General features: G+C 39.5%; 1 protein-coding gene across 2 annotated transcripts; it reads right to left on the bottom strand.

Annotated features, from left to right (window-relative positions):
• Positions 1-201: 201 nt before the first annotated feature.
• On the bottom strand, positions 202-22,997 carry MRS2 (magnesium transporter MRS2). Of its 2 annotated transcripts, XM_518267.7 has the most exons (11): positions 22,657-22,997; positions 20,649-20,722; positions 17,443-17,479; positions 16,314-16,426; positions 13,507-13,680; positions 10,732-10,862; positions 9,379-9,495; positions 7,661-7,813; positions 7,308-7,425; positions 2,738-2,851; positions 202-2,202 (listed from the first exon to the last, which is right to left on the bottom strand). In XM_518267.7, exons 1-11 carry the CDS (start codon positions 22,844-22,846, stop codon positions 2,092-2,094), a joined length of 1,332 nt encoding a protein of 443 aa, XP_518267.2. In that variant the 5' UTR covers positions 22,847-22,997; the 3' UTR covers positions 202-2,091. The 2 variants fall into 2 exon arrangements, with proteins under 2 accessions (XP_518267.2, XP_016810482.1); XM_016954993.4 differs by lacking the exons at positions 16,314-16,426; positions 17,443-17,479 and having other exon boundaries at positions 22,657-22,988.
• Between the last annotated feature and the right edge of the window lie 146 nt (positions 22,998-23,143).

Raw genomic sequence — 23,143 nt, 5'->3', positions numbered from 1 at the left:
GTTAATAATTGTGCTCACATTTGTTTAGGAGCCTTCCAAAGACAGTATCACACCTTGACGTGTTCGACACTTGATGTGTTCGACAGGTGATATGATTGCTTACTCACTCACATAACCCAGTGTTTGGTACCTACTTTCAAACAGTAATTAATGTGCTCAGTCCATTTTAGTTCAAAATTTAAAACCAAGGAACTTCATATATTTTTGGCATAAGCTGATTTATTATTTATGAGAACTTTAGTATAAGAAGCATCCTGCAATCACAAAAGTGGAACTAGTTGATATTTTGAAATCATACTTGATTTAACCACCTTCAGAAATTCTATCAAACACTAGCAACTTCCCTTTATCAGACTTATGAGGTAGTTACATTATTTTTCCTTTTATTGACATGATTCATCAAAAAATTATTTTATCCAAGCTCATAAACTAAGTCAATAAAACTGCAAGGAAAAATGACCAAAATTCTATCTTATGCCTGATCTTAGTCAAATCAAATGTTGCCCTCTGGGATTCCAATTCTTCATGTCACAGTTAAGTAGTACTTATTATGTATTTTACAGCGATACGACCCAAAATAGCAGCAGTGTGCTCTGAGGTGTGCCAAAAGTGTGCCCTGTGAAATCTAAGTATTATCAAATATAATCTTAAAAATCCTAAGAGATTCGTAACGCTAGAGGGTGCTGTATGTTCACATTCCGACAAGAACACCATGACGCGTGTTCCTGACCCAGTGTGGTGGCACAGGGGCCACTGCGTGCTCGAGTCTAGCCCAGCCTGTCCTGTTCCATTCTGTTCTCCAGCTTCCCTCTAATGGCTTCCCATGACCACACACAGGAGTGGGGAAACCTTGTACTTCATCGGTTTTCTTCCAAATCAGTGACGGGAGTAACATTTTTATTCCTATCACCAAACCACCTGAAAAATGGACTCCTAAACTTCCTCATATGACATCACATTAGGCTAATCATGTACCCTCAATATCATCAGGGTAAGTGTACTTATTCTGTTATTATTACATTTGTAGTGCAAGAGCTGGACACTCTAGAATCTTCCATGCACACTACTTTGGGATGCTTAACTAATGTTCTAGTGCCTAACTGTACTTAACCTCCAGAAAATATTTTAAAAGGTAGGTAGGATGTTAAAGAGGATGGCAGCTTTCAGGCTTACAAATATTAGCCATTTGTTTTAAACCCAAATCTCTGTGGAAATGAGAAGATATCACAGTTCTAACATTTATTCATCCTCATGTTTTAGGAAGCTCATCTGTCAGCTTCTGAGGTGTAGGCATATAGATTAGCAGGACAATAAACATTTTTCTTTTTGGGGCGGGGCAGGGCAGGGGTGGTATCTAAATATCTACTTTAAAAATCAATAAATGGACAAAGTGCTACAAAACAGTAACAGAATGGAAATACTTCCTTTCAACTTTGCTTCCAAAGGCTCTAATTACAGAGAGCAAAGAAAACTAGTCTCAGGGGTTGAGAACGTGAAATCTTGATTAGGAATCCATACAATGGTGATATTAAATTATTTCTTTTTATTCACCTTTTATTAAAAAAAGGGGGCAAATACAAGAAATAAGGTTATGTCAAAGTTTGGTTTTTAAAGCTCAAACTTACAGAGTCTGTTGTAAGGTTCATACATAGAATGCTAGCTTTTTAGTCACCTGAGAATCAGGAAATTCACATGAACATAATTCCCTATACTGACAAAGAGCTATAGCTACCTATGGGCTTGTCAAGTTCCTACGCTTCATTCAGCATGAAATTGCACTTTTCTTGATATGTATAAATTAAAATCTGTGCAACTGTCTGTGCTTGTGTTGCCTCATATCACATCTATAAAAACAGCATTTAAAGTTTGTAGGAAATAGAATTTTGGCCTTTTACAAAGTAAATACTTGTTTCTTTAACTCAGAATTCTGGAAATGCAATCCAGTTCTGGTATTGTGACTGCCAAAATATTTTTGTCTTCAAACATTAGTTTTTTTCAAGTGTCTGACTCTATACAAGAAAATAATAAAAAGAGTATCAGAAGTTTCCTGTAACTACCATAAAAAAAACTTCAGTATCCACGGGGCTGTTCCTAACGGTTTGTTAGGATGCTCCTTCCTGATCCAAGTCCATCCAGTCTGAGGCTGTTTTTCAATTCCATGCTTCTATCTGCCAGAAGAGTCTTTTTAGGTAAAGAAGCCATCTAAATAAAGCAGAAGTATTAATTTTAGTATCTTTTTTTAAAAGAAAAGCCACTAGTAAAATGATGTATTATGTAACTACTCAGTGAAGAAAGGACTATAAGCAGTATCAGTGTCTTAAGTATTTATTCCAGTGGTGTCATCTTCAAGTACAAAGAAAATGGAGGTGAATTTTCTATCTTTTAAGAACATTATAAATGTTTCCTACATTTCCATTTGGTTATGACAAAACCTTATACCAGAATTACTAACATCTGTTTAAATGTATGTTGTCAGAGTTCTACACAAATTATATTTCTAACTTATTGTGTTAGGCAGTGTGCTAGTAAGTGCTTTACACATATTGTTTAATTCTTCCCATAACCCTATGAAGCAGGTAATACCGACTTAATTGACAGATAGGGAAACTGAAGGAAGTCTGAGAAAGCAACTTGCAAGGGCCATAGTGCCTGTGACAACTTAATCCCAGGAGTTCTGACTTTAGGGCCCATGATCATAACCCTTCCACAATACCGCCGTGAACCATATCCTTCATACCATAGGAGGCAATGGAGCTTCTAGCTGTCGTCCAAGGAATGAAAGCAGGCGCCTCCAGATGAGGCCACTTCCCATGAACATAATTCCTGTAATCAGCCAAAAAATTCTATGGTCCTAAAAGAGAACACACAGTTCATTTCCATCGCAAAATGCCAGGTTCCTTAGAGAGAAGATTCCTTGAATTGTTACTGCCCCGGAGTTTGAAAGCCTTAGGTTATTTGTACAGCTCTTTCCTGTAGAAAGGAACTAAGAAAAACAAGGGCCTTGATAGCACCCACAGAATAAAGCAGGAGAAGAACATGATTTAAAAGGTTTTAAATATTTTAAAATCATCTATATGCCAAATGTACTGCTTTTACTTTGTGTTTCTTTGCAGCCTTTGTTTACATGCGTGCAAATCTTAAGTCATGATGCCAGAGGACACGCAATTTAAGGTCTTTGCTTATATCCACAGTTCTCAAACTGTGAGCTGAATGTCTGGTGCTATGCTGGGCACGATAGCACCTCAGAATATTTTAAAGTTGCAAGGGAAATAACATAAAAGAATCTGTAACATAATAAATTTTTTGTCTTCCGATACTGTGAAAAAATTACTAAGACACTAAGGGCATCGTGATCCAAGGAAGTTTGGGAACCTCAGACTTAGAAAAACATTCTTCCTCACCGTCATTTTCAGAGTGGTAATATTTTGCAGCACACTGTTTTTAGTTAATGTACAGAATCACAGAATTTAAATTTAATCTCTCACAAGGAAGGAATCCCATTTATAGCTATGCTGTTATCATTGGCTCCAATGATTGAGAGCTCACTTCCTCAAAGATAGCCTGTTACACAACTGATCAGCTATCACCGATGGAAATGCATGTCACTTATTGAACAGAAATCTGCCTCCTTTTTTTGTTGTTGTTGAGATGGAGTCTTGCTCTTCACCCAGGATGGAGTCCAGTGGCTCAATCTTGGCTCACTGCAACCTCCGTCTACCTGATTCAAGCGATTCTTGTGCCTCGGCCCCCCTGAGTAGCTGGGATTACAGGTGTGCGGCACCATGCCCAGCTAATTTTTATATTTTTAGTAGAGATGGGGTTTCACCATGTTGGTCAGGCTGGTCTCGAACTCCTGGCCTAAAGTGATCTGCCCACCTTGGCCTACCAAAGTGCTGGGATTACAGGTGTGAACCACAACCCCCAGACCTATATGCAATACGTGATCTAAGATTTTCTTTGTGATAAAAAGCACTACTGAGATAAGTGGCAAAATCTGAGTAGGGTCTTTAGATTGGAAAATAACTTCAGTATTAACTTCCTGATTTTGATAGCTGCACTGTGGTTATGTAAGAGAATGTCCATGTTTTAGGAAATACGTACTAAGACATTTAGGAGTAAAGGAACATCACATTTGTTCTTAGTCTCAAATAATTTAGAGAATAAAGTATGCTAGCAAAGAAATGATAAAGCAAATGTGATAAAATGTTGATATTTGGAATCTGGTTTAAGAATATATGGAAATTCTTTGACTATTCTTGGAACTTTTCCAGAAGTCTGAAATTATCTTAAAATATTTTTCCTATCTCAGATTCACTATGGAAATTCTTTGACTGTTCTTGGAACTTTTCCAGAAGTCTGAAATTATCTTAAAATACTTTTCCTATCTCAGATTCACCATGGCAAATATTAATTTTAACTATATCGAAATAAAGACATTTGACATCCATGGATTTAATGTTTTCAACTATTCTTCAGGACACCTACAAAGATGTGTAATTTGTAATTCTGATAAGACATTAATTTGAATCTTTTCAGCCTACTACTGAGCAAGCGTAGCTCACTACCACCTACCACTCTTATCTCATTACAAATGGGCTGTGCTGTACCTAGGATTGCACATACTAAAACTATAAGAAAGGAATTTGAAAAATCTTCCATTGTTTTGAAAAGTTGGCAATTAAGTGAGAGAAAAATATCAAAGTATAAAATGGAGTTAGCTTGTAGATTGAGTATATATACATAAACATGATTATGTATTTAGAGAAAAGACAGGGACTTGTAGAGAAAGTCCTGTAGTCACACTTAGGGAATCTGTAAAGGTCTTTGGATGTATCTTTTGAGAATGTCAATGGCTGGATTATGTTGCACAAGATATTCTGCTTGCTTCTGAACTTTCCAATGATCTAGATTTGAGTTCAAACCTCCAGTGGGTTCCTATCCCACTTAGAAATCCAAACCCCCTACCACGCTCTACATCACTGACATGATCATACTTATCTGCATCTGGGACCTCATTTTCCACCTGACTCATGCTCTTCTAACCATTCCAACCTTCTTGCCATTTCATGAACAAGCTCAGATCGTTCCTGCCTCAATCTTTACTTCTGTGGTTCCCTCTACTTAGAACACTCTCCCCCAGATCTTCCTGCCTCCACCAGGGTGTTACCGCCTTACATCTTCCTTGACCACCCTATCTCTAAAATGCCACACATCCTACTACCTAACATTCTCTATCCGCTTTTCTGGCTTTATTTTTCTCTGAGGCACTTAGCACTTAACATACTTTATGTTTGTTTATGAACTCTCTCCTCCACTACAATATAACCTACGCAAGGGCAGACTCACTGCTAAATGGGCCTAAAGCAGTGCTTGGTATATAACAGGCAATAAAAAAACGTATTTGTGAGATGAATGAACACATGTATTTCCTTTTCTTTTATACTTTACATTAAAAATGACTAATATTGTCTTTGCTTCAAGGAGCTCATGCTCTTTTGCAGGCTTTGAACAAGGGATTGCAGATTTAAGGAATGTAGCAGATGGAAGGGTAGGATTATTTGGGCGTAGACGACAAAGTAACTTTACTGGGCCAGGTTGTCGGTGCATTCAGTGAAGGGACAACTACTTTGAGACCTGAAAGATGAGGAGGAAGTAACTAAGCAAAACGGGGATCTGAGGGGAGAGGAGTGGAAGCAGCATGTCTGGGAAGGACACTGAGAGAGGTAGTGACGAGTGGCTACCCACAAGATGGACAAGTCGGTGCGGCAGGACAGGATTTTTATCCTAAGGCTAATCAAAAGCCATTGAATAGTTGTATGCAGAAGGGTGTCATAATACTTACATCTTATAAAGACCACTTTTTAAAAGGGCATAGTGGTCCTAATGGGAGGTGATGTGGGCAACAGAGTAGACTCGTTAGACTAATGAGGACACAGAATCCAGCATCACACTGTGCCAGATGCACATCCAGGTTCAGTTCTAGAAAACTTACAATAAGCTATTCTGTGAAAACACAGTCAGTGGGTTCTGTATCTGCAGATATGCAAGGTTGACTGTACTGGGTCATTTTATATCAGAGACTTGAATACCCACAGACTTTGCTATCTGTGGGGATCCTGTAACCAATTCTTCTTGGATACTGAGGGATGACTATACAAAACCACAGTGAAATGAAAAACTCTGGGAGTTAAGTGTTATCTTAATACAGAAAGGCAATAGAGCAGTAGAAAGTGCAAGTCTTTGGGGTCATGTCCTAATTCTGTTATTTTTCCAGCTCTATGCCTGTGGGCAAGTTAAATGTTCTGAGCCTCAGTCTTCTCATCTACAAAGTAGGGATAATATAATATATCTATTTTCAGAGTTGCAATGATTGAGCCAAATAAAGTATGCAAACCGCCTGGTACGTTGCCAGACATGTAAGAATTAAAAAATAAAAACTCTTCATTAACACTGCTTCACAGAGACACTGTTTTATCACACCTTTCCCATCTGTAATTATATGTTTTGGGAAACAAAGTAACCTAGGCTGTATTTATCTAGGTTATAACATGGTCCAACAGTACTGCCTGAATTGTGAGTTACATTATATATTTTATTTCACCATGGTAGTTTACAGGTTAGACTTTTTATTTATTTATTTTTTGAGACAGAGTCTCACTCTGTCCTGTCGCCCAGGCTGGAGTGCAGTGGTGTGATCCTGGCTCACTGCAAGCTCCGCCTCCCGGGTTCATGCCATTCTCCTGCCTCAGCCTCCCGAGTAGCTGGGACTACAGGCGTCTGCCACCACGCCCGGCTAATTTTTTGTATTTTTAGTAGAGACAGGGTTTCACCGGGTTAGCCAGGATGGCCTCGATCTCCTGACCTCGTGATCTACCTGCCTCAGCCTCCCAAAGTGCTGGGATTACAGGCGTTGAGCCAAGGTGCCCAGCCTTTATTTTTTAAATCCATTAAAAATATCGATCTTCAAAACCCAATCTTTTTTTTTGGAGACAGAGTCTCACTCTGTCTCCCAGGCTGGAGTGCAACGGCGCGATCTCAGCTCACTGCAACCTCCGCCTCCCGGGTTCAAGTGATTCTCCTGCCTCAGCCTCCCAAATAACTGGGATTACAGGTGCCTGCTACCGTGCCTGTCTAATTTTTGTATTTTTAGTAGAGACAGGGTTTCGCCATGTTGGCCAGGTTGGTCTCAAACTCCTGACCTCAGGTGATCCACCTGCCTCGGCCTCCTAAAGTGCTAGGATTACTGACATGAGCCACCATGCCCGGCCAAAACCCCCCAAGTTTTAGAAATAATAATACATTCTCACCTCTTCAAGGGAAGATTCCAAATTCATTCCAAAAGCAACTCCCATTAGTCCAAAGAGCGAAAGAGAGAAGGTTCCCATGGTCAGCTGTAGATTCAACCTCATCATCACGTTTCGGTGGCTGGAGAGGAGAACACCTATTCAGATTAGAAGGGCCCACTAACTATATACAGCACATTCATCAAATCTATACAGACCACATGGATGAAACCTACACATCAAAAAAAAAAAAAAAAAAAAATACTTTAATGTAGTATAGATGATAATGATGGCGTAATTCCTCACAAAATGATATTTCCTTAAAAACTTATAATTATTTTATTAAAAAAACTTAGTTTTATATAATGCTTTCTTACCTGTCCAGATTAATGAAAATAATACTTTGTGAATCATCAATCAGCACCCTAAGCTCGCGAGCTGCATTGGAGAGATCGTCAGCCAATCGGTAGTAGTTTTCCAACAGCAACTCCATCTCTTCTGCATGGTCAATCCCAGCACTGCTCTTTTCACTTCAATTAAAAGAGAAAATAATTAACATACTCCCAACATGTGTATCATATACTTAGTCACAAAAACTTCCTAAATTAGTATATAGCATTCAGCTACCAGTGGAAAAGCTAGCCTTTGTCTTTTCTTTTCTTTTTTTTTGAGATGGAGTTTCACTCTGCTCCCAGGCTGGAGTGTAGTGGCGCGATCTCGGCTCACTGCAACCTCTGTCTCCCAGGTTCAAGCTGTTCTCCTGCTTCAGCCTCCCCAGTAGCTGGGACTACAGGTGCCCGCCACCACGCCCAGCTAATTTTTGTATTTTTAGTAGAGACGGGGTTTCACCATATTGGACAGGCTGGTCTCGAACTCCTGACCTTGTGATCTGCCCGCCTCGGCTTCCCAAAGTGCTGGGATTACAGGCATGAGCCACAGCGCCTGGCTTCCTTTGTCTTTTCTATTGTTGTGGCCAATCTGTGAGTACCAATGTCAACTGATCCAAAACACTTTACAGATGAGTTGAGGACAGAGGTTCCATCCTTATGTAGACCAGTTGGTGTCACTGTATTACATGTCCCCAATCCAAGAGATTTTTATGCAGATACATGCTGCCAGTTACAGGAAAATCCAGATATGTGAATGCAGATGAATTAGTGCAAAGCCAATACCACTATCAGGTAAAACAAAATCCACAACTAAAAATGTCAAGACCATTTCCTTTTGAGGTGTGTACATAATGTGATTTCATATAAAGAAAATGTTTTTGAATGATATCAGTAATAACTTTGCTCCCCTACCCTACCAAGAAGGGTAAGGGGGAATGAAGTACTCTGAAGAGGTACCTGTATCATAAAGCCTATTAGAGACAGATTGACAGATTGGCCTAAGCAAAGCAAACAGTTTCTGCTACCATACCTATCGGCTATCTACCAAATGTTATATAGCCCCCTTTATCTTATTATTTCCTTATCAGGATATAAATAACCAATTTTTCAAAGTGCTGTAAGAAAATCTGTACAGACTGTGGAAACTAAACTCATTACAAAGGTGTATTAATTTCTGATACTGCTCTAGAAAGACAATAACAAAATATTTGGGTATTTAAAAGTAAACATTTAGCTGGAGTGTGCACAAGAAGCATAAACAATTTCTAAATTCATAAAAGATAAAAGGTTTATAAGATGAACATTTTCATTAGACTGAACTTACATAATCCATGTTAATGTGTTACTCGTGTATTTACCCCATCTTTTCCCTCCCCCATGTAAATTTCTCTCCCACTCTGCTTCCTAGGTAAGTTATTTTGGTAGATGTATATGCCAATCTGGTGGTCAGTCCCTTGAATATAAAGGTAACTGTGTGTTTATATTCACCACATGTCAGCAGTGTTGGGTATGCAGTATGCATACTCATAGAATTACATTGAATTAGATACGATACTGCACAGGAAAAAAGGGAAACTGGGGATGAAAAATCTCTATATTCTGTAGTCCAGAAAAATGTTACATTCTGTATGAAAAATCACCTTGAAGTGGAAAGGCAAAAGATTTACTCTAAGGAAATAAATAACAAAGTATAATTATATACTTACAAGACTTGTGGGTCACTCCATTTTGATACACAGAGCTCTTCTAGCAACTCTTCCTCATCCAAGATCTCCAAAATTGACTCTTTGAAAATTTTAATATCTGTTTCTAACTCTGATAGACTATAAGAAATAGATACACAAAAATGATCAATAGAATAAACTTATAAGAACATTTCATAATAGTGTTTTTAGAGTATCTTATCAAATATATTATCTTATACATTCATGCTAAACAATGACTTATTAAAAAAAAAAAAAAAGTTGAGTATTTACCAGGCAAATTAAGAATCAATTTGGCCAGGCATGGTGTCACGCCTGTAATCCTAGCACTTTAGGAGGCCAAGGCAGGAGGATTGCTTGAGCTCAGGAGTTTGAGACCCTCCTGGACAACAGTGAGATCTTGTCTCTACAAAAAAATTTAGAAAATTAGCTGGGCATGGTGGCATGTGCCTGCAGTCCCAGCTACTTGGGTGGTGGAGGTGGGAGGATTGCTGAAGGTTAAGGCTGCAGTGAGCTGAGACTGCACCACTGCACTCCAGCCTGGGCAACGGAGTGAAACCCTGTCTCAAAAACACCCACAAAAAACCCAAACCAAGGCTGCAGTGAGCTGAGACTGCACCACTGCACTCCAGCCTGGGCAACGGAGTGAAACCCTGTCTCAAAAACACCCACAAAAAACCCAAACCAGATCTAAATTAATTGGTAAAATTATCAGTGATATAAATTTCATCATACATTACTTATCTCAGAAACATAAATCGCTTGTGAATTTAATATTTTTGGTTTGGGAATTAGTTTTATTAATCAACATGGCAGTGATAATATAGAACAGACTAGTTACTCTTAACTGATAAAAACACTCCAACATTTTTGGATAAGAAACTACTGATTCAGGAATTTTAAATGTTAATTCTTGAAGGGATTTCGGGAGTATAACTCCTGAGAGCATGTTTATTCTATTTATGATACATATATAATATTGTTATTAAATTCTGGAATGCATTATGATTTTAAAGAAAAAGAACAACATGGACTTTGAATTTGGATTTAGATCTGCCATTTACTAGCCATATAAATTTAGGTAAGTTACTCAAACCTCAATTTTCTCATCTTCAAAATGAAGACAATATCAACTATTGAATGGGTGATGAGATGAGATCACATACGGAAAAGAGCCTTACATGACATTTCATGCAAAGTATCTTTTCAACAAACAGTAGATTGTGTGCCCCTTTTAGCTCAACTTCCCACCTAGGCTACTTTCATACTTTAAAAAAAGTTATGAAACAAAATGTTAATAATTGATTTTAAGATATTTGTCTCCAACTCCCAATGTGATACATCATCCATATTTACCTTTTGCCATTCTGTAGTAAAATGTGCAGTTTGCTTCTGTCTACAGAAGAATGTTTGGGGTCCACCAAAGCATCCAAGGTCTCAAGGATCAGTGGCTGCAAAATGCTAAGTTTCCCCTGAAGGGTGTTGATCTAGATAACAACATGACCTTTCATAAGAATTAAAACAATCTTTTTAGAATATTCAGGATCAGTGAATCCTCTGATTAAATACAGAAATCTGTAGTAGCTTGAAATGCTGGTAACATTTCAGAACATAGATAATTCTAGAATGCCTATTCCAGATGATTCAAAAACTAGATCCTCTGGGTTCAAAGAACTATGTATGATGTTATCTTTAGGCACAGATTTGGTTGACAAGGAGCTAACTCTCGTAAGAGTCTTTCTCCTCCCACCCGGCCAGCCGCCCTGTCTGGGAGGTGGGGGGCGCCTCTGCCCGGCCGCCCCGTCTGGGAAGTGAGGAGCCCCTCTGCCCAGCCGCCACCCCGTCTGGGAGGTGTACCCAACAGCTCATTGAGAACGGGCCATGATGACGATGGCGGTTTTGTCGAATAGAAAAGGGGGAAATGTGGAGAAAAGAAAGAGAGATCAGATTGTTACTGTGTCTGTGTAGAAAGAAGTAGACATAGGAGACTCCATTTTGTTCTGTACTGAGACAAATTCTTCTGCCTTGGGATGCTGTTAATCTATAACCTTACCCCCAACCCAGTGCTCTCTGAAACATGTGCTGTGTCCACTCAGGGTTAAATGGATTAAGGGCGGTGCAAGATGTGCTTTGTTAAACAGATGCTTGAAGGCAGCATGCTCGTTAAGAGTCATCACCACTCCCTAAACGCAAGTACCCAGGGACACAAACACTGCGGAAGGCGGCAGGGTCCTCTTCCTAGGAAAACCATAGACCCTTGTTCACATGTTTATCTGCTGACCTTCCCTCCACTATTGTCCTATGACCCTGCCAAATCCCCCTCTCCGAGAAACACCCAAGAATGATCAATAAATACTAAAAAAATTAAAAAAAAAAAAAGTCTTTCTCCTATAGACATTCATTATGAAGTAATGAGGGATCAAGTAAAATAAAATCTGCTATTATTAAAACACAAGCTTTCAGTAATACCTGTGTTCTCTGTAAACAGAATATGGTTCAAAATTCCTACAAAGCTCTTTGAAAATAAAAACTTGAGCTTTAAAACATAAACATATCAGAGTAAAGTCAAAAATATACTATTTAGGTTAACACAAGTATGGTTTGATATTTGATATTCGGCAGGTATGCACTAATCCTGCTATATAGTTGTTAAAATACTGAAACACTTCCATGCCAGTTGGCAAATAGCATATACTAACTAAATCAAGCGGTAAAACTGATGACGTAAATTACAGCATATAGTCTTTATCTCAGAAGCACAATTACTGTGAAACAGATTTTTTTATTTGGAAACAAGTCCAGAGTCACAGTGCCTCTGCAGACATGTTGTTTATTTCGTCTCCAGAGGAACTGCTTCCAGGTTAAGAAGTCCTTGGGTGGGAGGGAAGACTGGACAGCCAAATAGGCAGACCACATTTTTTAATCTAAGAGATATCAAACCCTCTGCTCAGCAAGGTGTGGACTTTTGTAGTGGTTGGGGAGGCTGCTGAGGGTCACAGATAGGGTATTTGTGAGGCATATCTACTCGTGGTATGTCTTGGTCCCTTAGGTGGGTTTGGGGAGCTTTCCCTTGTTCGAAAACTTATCCCTTTTGAGGGGTGGCTGGTCTTGCTTCTATGTAGTGTTGTTTCATAAGGAAATCTTCCTGGGACCCCATTTAAAGGAAGAAGAATGTGTATCCGAGCAGACATCCTGAACTCCTCTCTATTCTCCCTACAGCCAATCTCTAGGCCGGAGACCCATGCCAGCCTAGCCTCTCTCCTTCCCCTCCTGCTGCCTTTAAGATCCCTGCCTTTCTCCTAACAGCATGAGCTCCTGAGAGCTTACCCAGCCTGTGGAGCCCATGACTTACCACTGTTTACATCTTCTTTCTCTCTTCTGCTTTCCCCCTGCTTGGTAACTGGGCTCCCACTACTTATCATCTCACTGGCTGGTGCTAGCTGGTGCTCATTAATTACTCCGAGCAGGAAGTGTAGCCATCTATTCTTTCAGAGCAAGGCAGACAAAAGAAAAGTGTGCCAGGTTCACCCAACCCAGTGCACCTCATGTCCTCTCTACCCTCCTCTCCTCCTCCCACTCTGGTTAGTATGCTCCCAGCACCAACTCTTGCATGTAGCCAGTTCCTGAACAGTACCATCCTGACTTGACTTAACAGGAGGAAGAAAAGATAATGAAAGATTTGTGGGGTCAGGAAAGCAGAGAACCACCCTTGTTTAGAGCCTGACAGGAGTCTCAGACATCTAAGGACTCTTAATTTAAAGGAGGAGTCACTGGAAGAACTGTGCGTGATTCCTATGTCAATCTAGGTCTCAAAAAGATGCATCATTTACCTGGCTCAAACAAAGGATTGTACAAACAAATCAAAAAATGACTTGATGAAATGATTTAATAAAATAATTATCACATGTCAAGCATTTTTATAATATACATAGAGTCTTTAGTTCTATTTGACTGGGTCATAACATTTAAGAATTAAGTGATATCTCCATGTAGGATCCTTAGAGACGACTTGTTTCGGGGCAGGATGTGGTCAGGGGACATGCCATTGAAACAATACCCCAACTTGTCTTCCCACTCAATGACATTTCAAAATCAGAATAAACCCAAGAAGCTAAATAAAAACAGACTTACCCAATATTGCAGGAGTGCTTCTATAGCTCTAAACTCAAAAGGTAAAGGGTATGTAACGAGTTGACCCTCTCCAGACAACTGTGAAGGGAGTTCCCGGAACAGCCATTGCTCTAAGTTTAAATTACGATAATCTAATATCAGAAGACACTCTGGAGTTATCACAGCTTTCAAATACTGTTAAAAAAAAAAACCAAAACATATAAATATGTGAGTGTATATACACACATGCATGTATATACATATATATGTATACATACATATATATATGCAAATTGTAGAGCTGTAGGAAAAAAGAACATTCATAAAATTTGGTTTCATACTTTACTAATTGTGGATTAAGACTAAACCAAATCAGTGTTCATTTTTGTTTTTCAAAAAAATCAAGGTTTTTTTTTTTCAAAAGAAAAGAAACTTAAAAAATATATGTCTTGATACTGCTAACTCACTCTCAATAAAACTGGAATTATTCACATAAATTATATATTTACTAAGACTTCCGGGGTAATCATGAAAAAAAACAAAAACAAAACACCAAAAAAAACCCCCAGAAAGCCGGGCATGGTGGCTCATGCCTGTAATCCCAGCACTTTTGGAGGCTGAGGAAGGTGGATCATGAGGTCAAGAGATCGAGACCATCCTGGCCAACATGGTGAAACCCCGTCTCTACTAAAAATACAAAAATCAGTTAGGCGTGGTGGCCCACACCTGTAGTCCCAGCTACTTCAGAGGCTGAGGCAGGAGAATCGCTTGAACCTGGGAGGCGGAGTTTGCAGTGAGCTGAGATTGTGCCACTGCACTCCAGCCTGGCGACAGAGCGAGACTCCGTCTTTCTTTTTTGGAAAAAAAATAAATAAATAAAGGGAACAAGATAAGGTCTTCCTAAAAGTCAGGTATTGAGTAGACTTTTAGAAAAGATTTAGTTTAATCATAATTAGTTTGGCACAAATGGAAGTTTCCTTTTTAAAACACCACTAAAGCATATAAACAAAATCTGAAATTAAGATGAAACATAGCCTTACTACTCTAATTTAGAACAATATGAAATTAGAATTTTTTCTAAAAAGACTGGTTATCTTGTATGTTAAAAGTAGATAAAGGTAGCCACTTTATCAGTGATATAGAAATTAGAGATAATTTTCTACATTTTTCCAACATTCTATCATGAATTTTTTTTTCTTTTTTTTTTTTTTTTGAGATGGAAGTCTTGCTCTGTCACCCAGGCTGGAGTGCAATGGCGCAATCTCAGCTCACTGCAACCTCCACCTTCAGGGTTCAAGCTATTCTCCTACCTCAGCCTCCCGAGTAGCTGGAATTACAGGCACCCGCCACCATGCCTGGCTAATTTTTGTATTTTTTAGTAGAGACGGGGTTTCACCATGTTGGTCAGGCTGGTCTCGAACTCCTGACCTCAGGTGATCCACCCCCTCGGCCTCCCAAAGTGCTGGGATTACAGATGTGAGCCACCACACCTAGCCTCATGAAAATTTTTATACAGAAAAGTTGAAAGATTGCAGTGAACACCATATACCCACCAGTTAGATTACACAATTATCATTCTGCTGAATTTGCTTTTTCACATACCTGTCTGTCTCTCCATGAAAGAGACACTGTTTTGAAGAATGCTAGCTACTGATTCCAAGAGTAAAGAATATTTCTGAAGAAAATCACATGGGAGAAGACTGCTTCATTTTTGATAAAGTATTTTTTATTTACTTATTTATTTTTAGAGATGGGATCTTGCTATGTTGCTTAGGCTGGTCACAAACTCCTGGTCTCTGGTGACCCTCCCACATCAGCCTCCTGAGTAGCTGGGACTAAAGGCACATGCTACCACTACTGGCCCATTTTTTATTATTTTGATTAGTTCTAGAAAAATGAACAAAAATCTACCATCAAAGACTCTTTGAAGAAAGTCTCATACCCACTACAGGGCCAATACCATTCATCTATTTTTGAACCTAAACATTAGCCCACCAAAATAACTGAAACCCACATTAACTCTGAATCACTAAAGAAAGTCAAATTATTATTTGGCATGCTCTGAATAGGTAAGGGAAAATACAATATATTTCAGAAAGTTTTCCATTAAAAAAATTTAAACTGGCCAGGCGCGGTGGCTCATGCCTGTAATCCCAGCACTTTGGGAGGCAGAGGCAGGTGGATCACCTGAGGTCGGGAGTTTCAGAGCAGCCTGACCAACATGGAGAAACCCCATGTCTACTAAAAATACAAAATTAGCTGGGTGTGGTGGCTTATGCCTGTAATCCCAGCTACTCAGAAGGCTGAGGCAGGAGAATTGCTTGAACCTGGGAGGTGGAGGTTGCAGTGAGCCAGGATCGTGCCAGCCTGGGCAACAAGAGCAAAACTCCATCTCAAAAAAAAAATTAAGGCTATAAAATTTAATGTCTATTCCTGTGCTATTTAGAAAGCCAGAATACATTTTTGGTAGCTCAGGTTATACTATAATTACATGTAACTGTACACAATTGGAAATATATCTATTATAAATCAGGACTGTCTTATAGTTTCCAGAACTAGAGAGTAAATCCCAACAGTGAGAATGAACACCACAGTCAGAGCTTTTCCAACTTAAAACACAGCAGTGTTATGCCTATTGAACATGTGCATATAATCCATATAAAATGAGTTCTACTCATAATAGCATATTAAGCTATAAAACATCCTATGTTTCCGGTAGCTATTTCTATTCCAAAATTACTTTTAACCTAGATACTAATCAAGATAGTTAGAAGGTAACTTTTATAAGATTGTATTGGAGAAACATAGATGAAAATAAAATATTTTACCTCCATTCTCATGATAATCCTATTGTTTCTGACTGTGATACTCATTACATGCTGAAATCTCAAATCTCTGGCTTGAAGACCTAACTCTTGGTATAATTCAGTTTTCTTCCTTTCTATAAAAGAAATAAACAGAGAGGGCTAAACCAAATACATTAAATGGCTTAGATTTTTCCATCACAGCAGTCCTCCCACCACCATCAAGACAATTTTTGGTTACTACCAGAAACAAAAACTAAAATTAAGTCTTTTAATATCCATTTTTACCTAGAAAACATACTTGGGCTAAATACAGTCAAACTAATGATTTTCTTATCTATACCTCATAACTTTCTCACTACTTAGAAGACCCTTGAGACTAATATAGAAACCACAACTATGCATCATTAGAACCTATAAATGTCCAGCTCTAGAGACAGGTTATCTCTCTTAAATATAAACTGTACACAACTATATTTCCTATTTTTACTACAACATCATCTTCAGTATTTTATATATGTGAACAGATAAGCTTGATTTTCTTTGTTCTTAGACTAATACAAAAATGAGAAAAGCTGAATTTATTACCTGAGTCCGATTCATTCTCAGGGGAGATGTGAAACTCACATCTGAAGTCACACTGTAAAGTAATGCCTAGTCTCACTTTTTAAAGTAGCTGTCCACAGACAGCCATCAGCAGCAGAGTTCCATGTGGCTGCCATGCAGTGACATGGCCCTGTTCATCTTTTGTCACCCACTGCAATGTCAGTGGTATTATGTGACTCTGCCTTAAACATGATTCAGGAGAATGAATGAGGGCAGTGAAAGGGACGCCAACAAGAGAGACAAAAGAGAAAAAGAGTGTATCTCTGGGCTCCAGTTCTACACCAGCCTCTGCTCTCCCAAATATTCCTTCAATAGCCTGTTAGAGTAAAAAGTGGCTCCTGCTAGAAGAAAACAATTCTGGGAGAATACACACAGTCTGAGTATTGCCAGCTCCAATTAAGACTGATGGACAAATGCTGAAGAAAGATCTCTTTCAACACACCTGTATATGCAAAGAATATTTTACTCAAAATGCTATAATTTCTTGATTTCTATCAGATTCACTCATTAAATGTTTAAAAAATGATTTAGAATGCTAATCACTCACCAAAAGAAGTAACGTTTCCCTGTTTGTCAAATTTTGTCTGAAAACAGAGAATAAAACAAATTATTATTTTCTTTCAAATTAGAATGCTACTTATGGTATTGCTAATTTAGTTAAGAATTTATGGTATTGTGAGTAATATCCCCAAAATGTTGAAATGGAAATATAAACCATTACTGACCTTCTTTAGATTAAATCCAGTTATGAGTTAAGGGTTTTTTTTAAATCCTTTTTTCCTTTGCTAGGAAAAATCAGACCTGGGTTTAACTTTCTATCTTGGTTCCTCTAGAAAGTTGATAAAGGAGTATCAGTTGTGTTGTTACTAGGTAACAATCCTTATGGTAAAAATGACCATTGACTGGTAGACTGCACTGGACTGGGAAGACGAACAAATTACAGTTATCAGGTGAAAAGCAATAGCTCTCTTTGCCCTTTCCTGATTGTGGTGGCTCTTGTGGCCATGTTCCCAGCCAGAATCCTGGACACTGTGCCCCTGCGATGGTTACAAGGGATACTGTCACTACGGGGCATGGGGATTCGAGCCAAGATGAATCTCACATCCACCTTTGAGAATCTTATCTCCTTGTCACTGAGCGATCACTCAGAGGACCAGAGAAGCCCCTGGATGGCTGCAAAGACTTCTTTTGAAGAGGAAACACCTAACACTACCCTGTTGTTTCTCCTGTCCCTTATCCTTCTGAGTAGACTGGGACCAAGTATGGCCCGCCTTGTGAATCTAAATGTCTACATGAGGCCAAAGTCTCTTTGGTGGGTGTTGCAGAATCAATAAAGATTTACAGAACCCCTTCTGATAGTTTGAAGAGAGGATTTGATACAGAAAATGCACCTATTTCCTGCAAAGTAGGGGACTATTTTTCAGTGATGTTTATCCACAGTCAAGTTTGAAGCTGTGAAACATTTAATGAATCACTGTGTGCTGGGCTGTACTACTTACTACGACAGACACATTTCAGAAAGACACTCCAACATACAGGTTTAAGTACAATATAGGTCTTGGGTTACTACCATGGAAATATACATGCTGTGTTAATCGCACAATAAAAACTCACTATATATATATTTTATCTTGCTTCTCATCAGCAAAAATAAAATTAATATGAATATATAAGTTCCATAGAACACTAAAGGAAAATTTATATCAAAGAAAGCTTTATATTTGTGTAATAGTCTAGCTTTCAGCCTTATATTTCACAAATACATAAACCCACTGCAGAAAATTTGAAAATAAATATACGTAACATAAAACTATATTAATCACCTGAAATGACAAATTTTAGAGAAAACCATGTCAATATTTCACTGAATATCCTTCCAAACATTTTCCTAATAAAACATACTTATGTTATACATACTGCTTTGCAGTCTCCCTCCTTCCAAATTAGCAACATATGCTGAATATTTTTGCATCTCAATATTTATATGTACCCTTTTTTTCTTTAATGGAACTTAAAAAAAATTTTAAATCATACAAATTATAAAGAAAAAAATATTTTCTTTGTAACCAGCTCACTTTCTAAACTATTTCAAACAGCACAAATTAAATTTTTCTTTCTCAGATTCCATAGCTTTATGAATTTCTTAAGTGTTCTTTGCAATTATTTCACCTGCAAAGAACTAACTTCAATATTTCACGTTTGACTTTGTATTCTTTTTTTGAGACAGAGTCTTGCTCTGTTGCCCAGGCTGGAGTGCAGTGGTGCAATCTTGGCTCACTGCAACCTCCACCTCCCAGGTTCAAGCGATTCTCCTGCCTCAGACTCCTGAGTAGCTGGGACTACAGGCGTGCACCACCACGCCTGGCTAATTTTTTTGTTTTTTAGTAGAGACAGGGTTTCACCATGTTGGTCAGGCTGGTCTCAAACTCCTGACCTCAAATGATATGCCCACCTCAGCCTCCCAAAGTGCTGGGATTACAGGCGTGAGCCACCGTGCCTGGCCCTGATTTTGTATTCTTAACTAAATTGGCCAACTCTTCCAGAACAATGAATAACAGTGGTAACTTTTAAACGCAATTCTGGGGGTTATTTAATTTTATATAGTTTATAAAGAAAAGCTCTTATGTTAACAAGCCTAAATAATCCTAATGAAATATATTTGAGGCTTACTATATGTGAGGCACTAGTTTAAGGGCTTTCTATATATGAGTTAATTTAATCCTCATAACAATTCTATATGGTAGGTTATGCTCAGTTTTCAGATGAGAAAACTAAGGCACAAAGATGTTATCGTAACTTGTCCAAGGCCACCTAGTCAATAAGAGGCAGAGTGAGATTGGAATTTAGGAAGTCTGGCTCAGAATAGGCACACCTTTTTTTTTTTTGTGAGATGGAGTCTCACTCTGTCTGCCAGGCTGGAGTGCAGTGGCATGATCCAGGCTCACTGCAAGCTCCGCCTCCTGGGTTCATGCCATTCTCCTGCCTCAGCCTCCCAAGTAGCTGGGACTACAGGCGCCCACCACCAGGCCTGGCTAATTTTTTGTATTTTTAGTAGAGATGGGGTTTCACCGTGTTAGCCAGGATGGTCTCAATCTCCTGACCTCGTGATCCGCCCACCTCGGCCTCCCAAAGTGTTGGAATTACAGGCGTGAGCCACCACGCCCAGCCGGCACACCTTTTTATCAAGACTTTTTTTTTTTTTTTTTGGAAAAAAAAAAAAAAAGCCTACAAAGAAGTTGCAAGAATATTACAACCAATTCCCATAGAGCTTTCACCTAGAGTCACCTTTGTTAACATTTTGCCCCAACAGCCTTCTTTCTCTAAAAATACGTGTGATACATTATCTTATTCATTCATTTCCCCCCTCACCCCCACCCCCGAACCATTTCAGAGAAAAGTTAGAGATCATGACCTTTCAAAGCATGCACTTTTAAATACTACTCTCTGCTGCCTTCAAGATGCTTCTGCCTGCGTATTATCTTGCAGAACATAGGTTCAAGCCTCTTTATGGCTCTGAATTGTGATTGACCTGTTCTAGTATTAAAAGGGGAGCTGCAGTCATTAGCAAAGGTTCAAGATCATTGTTAAGCAAATCTAGCAGGCACTTAGGTCACTGGCCAGGCACAACAGCCACGACATGTAGCTATAATGATTATAAAGCTCAAAGTTAGTATCTTGGCCAACAGTCCAACGAGTTAACTTATGTATGGGAAGCACTTTCTGTACGATTTCCAATGTACTGTACATACTCACCACAGTAAATACTGGGGCTACACTGGCTAAAGTGGCTTGAGAGACGTCAGAAGTTCTAAACCGGCGCACTTCACCTGAAGAATAAATTAAGAGAATTCCTGTGGTCACATGATTGGTTTTCACATAGAGCTAAAATACAACTCTCAAAGTATGTGGAGGCCTTCAGACCATTTTATTATTTTTAAATATTTTTCCTATAAGAAAAGAAGAAATACTCTTCTTAATTTTAACATTTGTTAGTGACTATCTTAGGTTTCGCAGGGAAGGATTTTTAAAAGTAATGGCTTAGATGAGGCATTAAAATAACTGATGGATTCCAATCACCCTTTTACCTTTCTAATTATTACTGATATCTCAGAGTTGGATGAACAAATGTGCAACATCGTGTTCTGAGATTTAAGAAAGTGTCTGGTCTTCCTTTTCGCCTAATTTAAAAGACTCTTCATGCACATTTGGTAGTAGATACATTTTAGAAAACATAGGTCCTAAGTACCACCTGATCTTTCAAGCATTCCAGTTGACTGGCTCATAAATTATGAAACCTACGATTTTACTTCTTTTCTACAGATATCCTTTATAGTGAATACTTATGAAATACCCCCACTGAGCTGAAATGAGGACAAATCTTTATTTGAAAATTGTCTATTTAAAACGTGATTAGACTGAGTCGAAGTGAGCGGTGAAGTATAATCAAGTACATTTAATGACTGACAGAGGACACTGTTTTATGCTTCCAAAGTAATTACACTGATTCCAGAGACTGTAGAAAAAAAATCCTATTTCTGATCTTTTTTCTACTACATACACGTAATGATTGTTGTAATTTGTTAGTATCTGAAGTTTCATTTCCCTTTTACAAAATACAAATTATCACTATAAGGGTAAAATGAATAAAGGTAAAAGGCATTTGCTGATTACAAATGCCTTTCAATGTTTTAATGTCACAAATTAGAGTGTAACCGGGATTGAGATTGTGAACGTCAATGCTTGTCCTAAAAGTTTCCTCCAACTTGCTGAAACTGGATTCCCAAGCATTATCAATTGAGGGTGCAGAGCATGTAACCCAACTTAGCCTCTCCAATAAGTGGAGAATGAGGTGCTGACGAGGAGTTACTTTGGGAGGCTTTTGAGAGCACAATTGAGAAAACATATTTGAGGACACTGCTGTGTTCTTAATAAAGTCATTCATTTCAATACCTTTTATTCCTCAAATATTTGCACTCACATTTGTGAAAATCTTAACTTTTCACCATGCTTCAACATTTGGTGAAAAAATAAACAGCAAATAAGATTTTTTTTTCTCAATCCGATCTCCCTGGCTGTTTACTTATAGAGTACTGTAGTTGAAAGTAAGTCGTTCTCAGAAACAACTCAGTCTTTAGCCTCACTTCTAGGTGCGTCCCCAATCTCCGTGCAACTGGACAACTGTATAAATGTGTCCATAACGAAGAAACAGAAAACAGGGAAGTATTAATTTATACTTATGACTTCCGAACAGATGAAATCCTTGTTTAAAAACACCTCTCGGCCAGGTGTGGTGGCTCACGCCTATAATCCCAGCGCTTTGCGAGGCTAATGCGTTAGGATGGCTCGAGGCAAGGAGTTTGAGTCCAGCCTGGGCAACATAGTAAGACCCTGTCTCAAAAACAACACAGAAAAAACCTCTTACAAGAGCACTTAAGCGGGTGTTAACTAACGTGATCACGGTCTGTAAACGATTCCTAGGTTGTTCCTATGGTTACATAATCTGCAGCAAGGGCGGTGGAGGAGAAGGCAGAGGGTTGGCCGCTGGGACCCCGGCAGGGCACAGCGCACATAGCAAGGTCGCATTCTGAGCGAGTGGGACGCAGCTCGGCCCGCGGGCCTGTGCAAGCTCACAGGACACGCGGGAGGCCGAGGCCTGCGGAGGGCGCGGAGCAACAGGCGCGCCGCGCCGGACGGCTGGGGCAGCAGTCTAAGGTCACTGCAAGACCAGCGTCCCAAGGCTGTTGCCGGGGAAGGGCAGTACCTGCCACGCGGAGCCGGTCGGGCCCGCAAAGCTGCGCCGCCCGGCTCCTTCCAATCAGGTTGGCTCGGCGGCCGCAGGCAGCAACGGGAGGAGCCACAGAGGTCACGTCCAAGGCCAGGGCACACAGCGTCCGCCGGGGAAGTCTCATCGCGCGGGGCAGGAGGCAGGGTAAACTGCGCAGGCATTCCATGGTGCTGGAGCAAGAAACAGGCAGCAGCCAGACCCCAGACCTTCATGCCGGACGCTGGCTGCTCAGGCCGCAGCTCTGGCCTGTCGCTACCGCCCGACCTGCGGACTCTGTGCACCAGGCATGCGCGGGGCGTGCCGCGCCTGCGTGCTACTTCCCCACGCATGCTCGGAAGGTACCTGTGGGCGAGCCTGTTAAGTCCACAGCCAATAGACGTTTGCTTGCCTACCTGTACCTGTACCTGTACCTAAGTGAGGGGGCAGGCGGGCTGGGAGATGGGTGGAGCACGTTTACCTGCAC

The sequence above is a fragment of the Pan troglodytes genome, chromosome 5 (genome assembly GCF_028858775.2).
Source record: "Pan troglodytes isolate AG18354 chromosome 5, NHGRI_mPanTro3-v2.0_pri, whole genome shotgun sequence".
In the NCBI taxonomy this organism is placed as follows: domain Eukaryota; kingdom Metazoa; phylum Chordata; class Mammalia; order Primates; family Hominidae; genus Pan; species Pan troglodytes.
The sequence above is the reverse complement of the archived record's forward strand: the minus strand, read 5'-3'. Positions and strand labels throughout refer to the sequence as shown.